General features: G+C 41.8%; 1 protein-coding gene across 2 annotated transcripts; it reads left to right on the top strand.

The window, feature by feature from the left end:
- The first annotated feature begins 4,237 nt into the window (after positions 1 to 4,237).
- Positions 4,238 to 9,013, top strand: LOC116045232 (low choriolytic enzyme-like). Of its 2 annotated transcripts, none has more exons than XM_031292757.2 (8): positions 4,238 to 4,381; positions 4,964 to 5,027; positions 5,117 to 5,272; positions 5,936 to 6,056; positions 6,143 to 6,321; positions 7,610 to 7,691; positions 8,664 to 8,788; positions 8,894 to 9,013. In XM_031292757.2, coding segments are annotated over exons 1-8 (807 nt in total). In that variant the 5' UTR covers positions 4,238 to 4,303; the 3' UTR covers positions 8,896 to 9,013. The 2 variants fall into 2 exon arrangements, with proteins under 2 accessions (XP_031148617.1, XP_035855087.1); XM_035999194.1 differs by having other exon boundaries at positions 7,610 to 7,694; positions 8,667 to 8,788.
- The last annotated feature ends 276 nt before the right edge of the window (positions 9,014 to 9,289 follow it).

Genomic DNA, 9,289 nt, shown 5'->3' with positions numbered 1-9,289 from the left:
CTGAAACACTCTGAGCTTCCTTCCTGAAAAGCCTAGTCTGCTCTGATTGGTCAGCTGGCCTACTCTGTCGTGATTAGGCCTGGCATACTTGATTCCTTTTAAGGATTTGGGTTATTCTGAGTCACTCACTAAACTGATCCGGGTTGTGCGAGTCACTATACGAGTCAATATTGCTAAATCGCCAAGGAAACTCAGTCTTACTCGGACACAGATCCACTCATGACAATGTGGCTGGCTGATTCGACTGACTGACTGACTGACTGACTGACTCACACAAGGACTCATGAGTCCCATGGTCTGCGAGCTTGCAATGTTTCGGACTATCTGCTCGACCTAATTGCATTTTAACATTCTACATTTATACACCAAACCTACAGTAGGCCTAGGCTATGTGCAGAACATTGTATGTTATTTCAGAAGTGAAAGAATGGCTTTTGTTGTGGATTTGCTTTTCACCCTGACTCGAGGAGAGACTTCACTCGCTCTACAGATCCACTCATGACAACATAGCCGGCTGATTCGCACGACTGACTGACTCACTCATGAGTCCTCGACTGAGTCCCATGGCAATGTTTCCGGCTCTGAGTCTGCGGGTTGGGAAGTTCCTATAACTTGTCTCGGACTCTCTCTGCTCAGTCGCTTGAGTTGACTTGTGGAGTTGTGGTTGCCTACGAAATTGTAAGTTATAAAGATTTTGGCAGCTAAGATGGCTAGGACTAGTAGTACCTAATGTTGGAAGAGGTTTGTGTGTGGCGCTGTTATCATTTTAGATTGAATTGTAGTAGGACTCAACTGATCCAAGTTAATGCTACTAGAGATTTGCGACTCATGAGTTAATTTAAAGACACGGGTGAAAGATCCGAGTGAGTCACGACTCAAACAGGTTTAGTTGTGATTGGCCAACCAAATTCAAGCGAGTCACTGGACGGCTGTGCTTGCTCAGGCAGCCGCACAGATGAAAAACGGGGCTGGCTTTAACCCTTAGCGAGCACAACAGGTCTTTGTGGTCATCGAAGCACCTGATTTTAGAAGTCCCATGGTCAAGGTATAAACCCGAGACTTTGGAACAGGTTACCCCTTGACATTTGCACTATTACAGACCTAGCTATTTTTAAACCTAACCTCAAAACATATTTATTTAGAAGGGCTTTTAATACATAGTAGCGCTGTTACATTTTCCTTTCTTCCTCCTGCTTTTATGTAACCTTTTCTGATTCCTGCCGGTTGCTGTAAAGGGCTATATAAATACATGTTGATGGATTGATGACTCCAGGGAACCTGCCTGCTGCTATGAATGACTTTACTTTAACAGTGAGCAGCAAACAGGCTGCTGTCTGTTTGTTCTCACTCTCAAACCTTTTTTTTTTTTTTAAAGTTGCTGCTACAACAGGCTGCATTAAATGTGGAAGCCTGCTGTAAATGGACAGAGCATAAGTGTGAGATGTGTGTGACACTTACAGAAGTGGTTGGTGATGTAATAAGGAACGTAGACCTTCCCGTCAGAGTTTTTGCCCCACTTGCAGCCTTGGCTGGTGCAGGGGTCGGCGTTTCTCTCGTCCTCGCTGGCGATGGCGATGTCTCCTTCAGTCAGGATGGGATCATTGGCAGAACGGACTGAAACACATCACACAGACACTCAGAAACATGTTGAAGTGCTACTGATATAACAAGGAAATATCATGGCTGCAGCAGCTCACACTCACTCAGATTACTGTTGGCTCTCTCCAGAAGTTCAGAGACAGAAAGCTCCGCTGAGTCATCCTCTGCACATCAACAACAAAACTATTTCACTTTGTGTAAAAATACAGCAGTCACAGTACTGAGCATGTCAGCACAATAAACCTGATCATTAGAACAGATTACATACCTGCCTGCAGGTTCAGATTGGGATTAGAGGGGAAAAAGAAAAAAACACGTTAGAAAAAGATGGAAAGAAATGACTTGAATTGACAGCTAAAAGTTAACAGAAGAACCATTTTAAGCCAAATAACCAAATATTGTCTTAAAGTGTGATTGTAGAAGTGCAAAGAGATTATGAAAGACCCTGTGCCACAAAGTTTCCAGCTTTCATTTATTAGTAGGGTGTGGATAAAAGCTCAATTTAACATATTTAACAGAACTTTGTGAATGTGGAGAAGATGATCGGCTTCATGTGACACAGGAGTCCTTTCATGGTTGTTACTGACATTCCAAGTTAATCATTCAGTTCATCTGAATGATTGAAATCATGCAGTTTCAACATGTTTAACATTTACACTGTGACATGATGGGCCCTGTGACGGTCCTACCTCATTGTAGGCCCAACAGCAGGCAGACAGCAGCAGCAGAGCCAGAGCTGAGAATCTGAAAACAGACATGCGAGCCATCCTAGCAGACCTGCAGGACACAGACACAGCTTCCACTCAGAGGAAAGATATACAGTGTTTGAACCAAAAAATACAGACAGCTGAGGGTTCACACACTGAAACAAAGTGCACACTTCTTCACTGCATTCTGCTGCAGACATTTGAACTCACCTTGGATCTTCTTCTGGACTTGTGCAGCTGAGGTTTCACTCCAGCTTTTTATACATGTTCAACTGCGTCACTGAGCCCAAATATGGATTATCTGGGTACTGAGAAAGCTAAAGAATCAGCTAAACTCACAAGCTTATCAGTCACATATGGTTTGGACACATACATTTGAAAGATGTATGCCTACACTATATGGGTGGGAAGGGAACACTTGTAGAAAATTGAGTTGTCAGCATCCAATCACATGTCTGATATGAGGATGTTCCACGCCGTGGCAGAGTCTGTAAATATTGCAGGCATTATTGTAAGATGCACTGTTTCCCAAAGCATCAAAAGTGGGGTGGGGGCACGACAAGGCTCTAAAAGAATTGTATGGGGTTAGGATGAAACTTTAACCAAGTTGGTGTAGATGGGGAATAAACCGCTAAGAAATATATCATTTTATATAGATGATACACACACCCTCCCCTCTCTACCTCCCCTCTTCCTCCCTTCCCTTCTTCCCCCAAGAACTCTGGACTCTGAACCCCCACCGGCCACTTTATAAAAAGAAGACACTCAGGAACTCTTCCTTTTATATTGAAGATTTCAATATCTTCATCTTTAATTTTCTACACTGTTTTGTTTTGCCTTACATTTGCACTATGTAGAATGTATTACTGTATATATACTATACTATATATTACTTATGTTTTTTTTAATACATTTTTTTATATTACTTATCTGCTTTTATCTTTATTTGTATATATTTCTTATCTTTTATATTATACTTGTCGTACCTGTCCTTATTGCACCGGGGGTCAGAGAGAAACGTGTTTTCAACTGCTCTGTATGTCTGGCACATACAGTCAGAACTGACAATAAAGTTGACTTGACTTGAACATTAAACTGTGCCAATGAATACAATTTGCAATTACAATAAGATCACATTTCTTTTCTTAAATTCCGTTTTTCCAAAACAGAACTGCTATTGCAAAATAGTTGTATGAACTTTTGGGAAATTGGGTTGTGAATTAAATAACTCTGACCGGTCTGGCAACCTTGAACTTTCTGCAGTATAGAAATGCATAGTTAATTTACCTTTCTGACTTCAGGTACTGATAATCCTAAAACTAATGTACTGACATTGTTTTGGCCTTAAATAAAAAAAATGGAAGAGGTTAGAAGTATTATCCAATTAGAAAAATATCATCTATGTAAAATTAATATATTTCTTATTGGTTTATTCCCCATCTACACCAACTTGGTTAAAGTTTCATCCTAACCCCAATATACAATTCTTTTACAGCCTTGTCGTGCCCCCACCCCACTTTTGATGCTTTGGGAAACTGCATCTTACAATAATGCCTGCAATATTTGCAGACTCTGCCACGGCGTGGAACATTCTCATATCAGACATGTGATTGGATGCTGACAACTCAATTTTCTACAAGTGTTCCCTTCCCACCCATTGAGTGTAGGCATACATCTTTCAAATGTATGTGTCCGAACCATATGTGACTGATAAGCTTGTGAGTTTAGCTGATTCTTTAGCTTTCTCAGTACCCAGATAATCCATATTTGGGCTCAGTGACGCAGTTGAACATGTATAAAAAGCTGGAGTGAAACCTCAGCTGCACAAGTCCAGAAGAAGATCCAAGGTGAGTTTAAATGTCTGCAGCAGAATGCAGTGAAGAAGTGTGCACTTTGTTTCAGTGTGTGAACCCTCAGCTGTCTGTATTTTTTGGTTCAAACACTGTATATCTTTCCTCTGAGTGGAAGCTGTGTCTGTGTCCTGCAGGTCTGCTAGGATGGCTCGCATGTCTGTTTTCAGATTCTCAGCTCTGGCTCTGCTGCTGCTGTCTGCCTGCTGTTGGGCCGACAATGAGGTAGGACCGTCACAGGGCCCATCATGTCACAGTGTAAATGTTAAACATGTTGAAACTGCATGATTTAAATCATTCAGATGAACTGAATTATTAACTTGGAATGTCAGTAACAACCATGAAAGGACTCCTGTGTCACATGAAGCCGATCATCTTCTCCACATTCACAAAGTTCTGTTAAATATGTTAAATTGAGCTTTTATCCACACCCTACTAATAAATGAAAGCTGGAAACTTTGTGGCACAGGCCAGCCCTTAGAGAAGACTGCTGTGCAGTGAAACACATCCTTCCTCTCCTCTGTTAGGTTCTACAATTTTCATAATCTCTTTGCACTTCTACAATCACACTTTAAGACAATTTTTGGTTATTTGGCTTAACATTATTCTTCTGTTAACTTTTAGCTGTCAATTCAAGTCATTTCTTTCCATCTTTTTCTAACGTGTTTGTTTTTTCCCCTCTAATCCCAATCTGAACCTGCAGGCAGGTATGTAATCTGTTCTAATGATCAGACATATTGTGCTGACATGCTCAGTACTGTGACTGCTGTATTTTTACACAAAGTGAAATGGTGCTGTTGTTGATGTGCAGAGGATGACTCAGCGGAGCTTTCTGTCTCTGAACTTCTGGAGAGAGCCAACAGTAATCTGAGTGAGTGTGAGCTGCTGCAGCCATGATATTTCCTTGTTATATCAGTAGCACTTCAACATGTTTCTGAGTGTCTGTGTGATGTGTTTCAGTCCGTTCTGCCAATGATCCCATCCTGACTGAAGGAGACATCGCCATCGCCAGCGAGGACGAGAGAAACGCCGACCCCTGCACCAGCAAAGGCTGCAAGTGGGGCAAAAACTCTGACGGGAAGGTCTACGTTCCTTATTACATCACCAACCACTTCTGTAAGTGTCACACACATCTCACACATATGCTCTGTCCATATACAGTATGATGACCACAATGACCTGTTGTGCTCGCCAAGGGTGAAACATTTGGCCATATATGCCAGGGCCAGGCCATAAATGGCCTTAAAAACCAAAAGCCAATGGAGAGTGTAAAGAACGGCTGTGTGCACACATGGAGGCTAAAGGCCTTTTTATACTTCTGCGTCAAATCTACGCTGTAGCTACGCACGTAGGTACGTGAAGACACAAACCTACGCAGGACCCTACACCGTAGCCTAAAGGCGTAACTTACACTGGGGACAGGGGGGATATGTCCCCCCTACTTTTCAAAATCCTTTTTGTGTCCCCCCCCCCACACTTTCAAATTACTTTGATATTATTTTATTTATAAGTCTCGGTCATTGGCCAAAAGCATGTAAACCTGCTGTGGTACACCCCAAGAGTACAAATAGGATGCTGAAAAATTAGTAAAACAGCAGCTCTTTAATGTAATGTGCTGTTGGGAACAATAGATTGTCTTTTTCAAATGTAATGTCAAGAAAATAAAAGTTTCCCAATATTGTGTTGTGTTGTTCTCGTGCTATGGGATGGTAAGAAGCTGAAATGTTGTGTGCTATGGGATGGTAAGAAGCTAAATGCTGTGTGCTGTGGTCCTGGCAGCCGACCGGGAGAAGGCTATCATCACCCGTGGACTGGAGTCCTTCTCTTCCTTCTCCTGCATCCGCTTCAGGCCAAGCAGAAGCAGCGACCGCGACTGGCTGAGCATCGAGTCCCAGAATGGGTAAGAAAGTGATGTTATAGAAGACTTTGAGTTGGAAGCTTTGCTCACACTTCAGTGTTCTTCAACTCCTCTGTGCTCCTGTCCAGCTGCTACTCCTTCGTTGGCCGTCGTGGTGGGAAGCAGGTGGTGTCTCTGGCCCGCAGGGGATGCCTTTACCACGGCACGGTGCAGCACGAGCTGCTCCACGCTCTGGGCTTCAACCATGAACAGACCCGCTCTGACAGGGACAACCACATCAAAGTCCTGCTGCAAAACGTTCAGTCTGGTAAGGGAGCTGGTTATTATTCAGACTGTTAGAGAGGAAACCCAGTAAACTGCAGACAAGTACAATCACTAAAGACACACTCATAAGATTTGTTTCTACAAGAAATCATGCAGGCCTAATGTTAATTAATGCATGAACCTTGTGAACAAATACACTTAAAATGTACAACCTCATAGACCTCACAGTTCTGCTTTTGTTTATTCTCATGAACCACATTCTGCCACTCTTAAAGGGGGGCTAACTGCAAATGGCAATTTCCTATCTCAGAAAGGGCTGCAACTAAAGACTATTTTCATCATCAACTAATCTGTTGATTATTTTCTTGATTAATCAATTAGTTGTTTAGTCTCTAAAATTTCAGAAAATGGTGAACATGTTGTTCCGTTGTTCCCAAAGTCCAAGATGACGTCCTCAAATGTCTTGTTTTGTCCACAACTCAAAGATATTCCGTTTACTGTCACAGAACTGTATACAAAAAAGTACACTAGACAATATAGAAAAAACTAGAAAATATTCACATTTAACAACCTGGAATCAGAGAACTTTTCCTTTTTTCATAAAAAAAAATGACTCAAACAATTAATTGATTATCAAAATAGCTAGCTCCAGTGGAGCTGCTCAGTGGTGGTGGAGCAGATCAGACTGTGGTTGTACTGGGCAGTTTCCAGGTATGAATGTGTAACTGTGTGAATGTGATAAGGGTGTTCCTGCAAAAGAGAGGCTTCCTCTCAGTGAACCTTCCCTGAATAAATAAAGGTAAAAAGGTTGACAACTTATCGATTAGTCCATTGATCTCTGCAGCTCTAATCTCTTAGATTTAGTGAGTTTAAAACGTTCTGAAACTACTTGAAAAAGGTTGATTAAGAGTAGGACCTGCTGTAATCTCTGTTTGTAGTCCTGTGCATGGCCCCAGCAGCTTGTGTGCTAGCCTATGATCAATGACTCTGTCCTAACACGTGGCAACAGTCTCCAGGGCACGTTACCCAAATCCTTGTTCTCATCACGACCATCAGGCTTCACTGCTCCTGCAGAGAGTGTGATACATTAATACTTAAATCTATGGCTGTGTATTGATTTCAAACATGTAAGAAAAACATTATTTTCTGAAAAAATATAAATATATAGGAAGAATTGAAATGTCTCTTCCCATCTTGTTTGCAATATAAGTATGGTGGGTCCCTGGTGCCTCCCAGTGGACAAAAAGAGCCTGAACATCACACTGCCAGGGGGAACACCACGTTTTAGCAAATCTTAACTTTATTCTATTTCATTTTTTTTATTTTTTTAGGAATGGAGCACAACTTTAGAAAGATCGCCACCCTGAACCAGGGCACTCCCTACGATTACAACTCTGTCATGCAGTACCACAAGTAAGAACAGCTGGCTTCACTTCTGCCCTGCTGTGTGTGTGTCTGTGTGTGTGTGTGTGTGTGTGTGTGTGTGTGTGTGTGTGTGTGTGTGTGTGCATGTGTGTGCGTGTAGGATGTGCTGTGCTCCCTCTGTAGGGAATTCTGGGAAAAAGTGGAAGGCCCAAAGGCCAGAGACAATTGACTCCAATTATCTCTCTAATCTCTAATTCCCCGCGTATTCGTTGATGATCTATGTAACCAGAACACTTAAATCAAATGCTGAGACGATAGAATAAAGTCAAGTAACTTTTACTGGTACAGTATTTTAAGTATTAGAAACGCATGCGGGTCCACAAATGAGACTAAGTTTCCTTAGCATCCAAATAAAAAGTACGGAGCTCAGTCCACGAAGCCTCCCAGTTTGTGAGCCCCGTCTAACAATGTCCCTATCTATTTATGATCTCCTTTTGGGGTGATGACATCTCCGTTGCCAGGCAGAAGTGTGTGTGTGTGTGTGTGTGTGTGTGTGTGTGTGTGTGTGTGTGTGTGTGTGTGTGTGTGTGTGTGTGTGTGTGTGTGTGTGTTGTGTGTGTGTGTGTTGTAAACTTCAGCTGGTCCCATTTCCTCTACTTGCTCTTCGTAACCTTTTCACCACGCCTGAACTAACACATACACGTAAACCTAACAGGTATTTCCTGTTATCTCTGTCTGGTACAAAAACTCTGACATACAATCATATTTCTAAACTATGATAAACTGTAATCAAAGCTTTAAGCTAAACCATTCTGTGCAACTGAGTCATTCTTCCATGTACAAAGGTCGTAAGTGTGCTTCCTCTGGATAATTGTAACCATCTATCTCATAGTATGCACGCAACTCCACAATGAGCACAAACTTCCCCTTTAGTAATAAAAGAACACATACATAATAAAGAGCACTTCAATAAAATAAAAATATCTCTACACCTTCTAACTGCTCCATGTCCTCTTGAAGAACCGCCTTCTCCAAGAACAACCAGCCCACCATGGTCCCCATCCCCAACGCCAACGTGTCCTTTGGCAACGCTAAGGAGATGAGTCGCAACGACAAAGCCAGGCTCAACACTCTCTACAAGTGCTGTGAGTGTCCACATGAGCACATTATAAAAAATAAATATACATATACACATGTATTCAACATTGAGTTTGGAGCTAATCCCCCTCTGTGCTGTTTCACTGTTACAGAAGAATCGTTTTCAGATGTGCTGACAGACGATCAGAGGCTCCCTGACCAACAGAAGCTGCAGCCCTGAACTCATCAGCACAACAGCCAATGATCATTCAATAAAGTTTTTCTAACTGCAACACAGTACTCTCTTTTCATTTGTTCATCACATCCTTGTTTGTTTTCTCAAAGGTTAAAGTCACAGTTGGTAATGATGAAAAGGCAAGGCAAGTAAGCTTTATCTGTATAGCACATTCCTGCAACAAGGCAATTCAAAGTGTGGTAAAGTATCAAAACAAATAAAATACGAGAATAAAAGTTACAGTGCAGCATTAGAAATGAACAATTATTTAAAGAAAGGCAGCATCAAAAAGAAAGGTCTTCATCCTTGATTTAAAAGAACTGAAAGTTGCTTT

The sequence above is a fragment of the Sander lucioperca genome, chromosome 3 (assembly GCF_008315115.2).
Source record: "Sander lucioperca isolate FBNREF2018 chromosome 3, SLUC_FBN_1.2, whole genome shotgun sequence".
Classification (NCBI taxonomy): domain Eukaryota; kingdom Metazoa; phylum Chordata; class Actinopteri; order Perciformes; family Percidae; genus Sander; species Sander lucioperca.
Note: the sequence above shows the minus strand (reverse complement) of the source record. Positions and strands in the feature narration are given on the sequence as shown.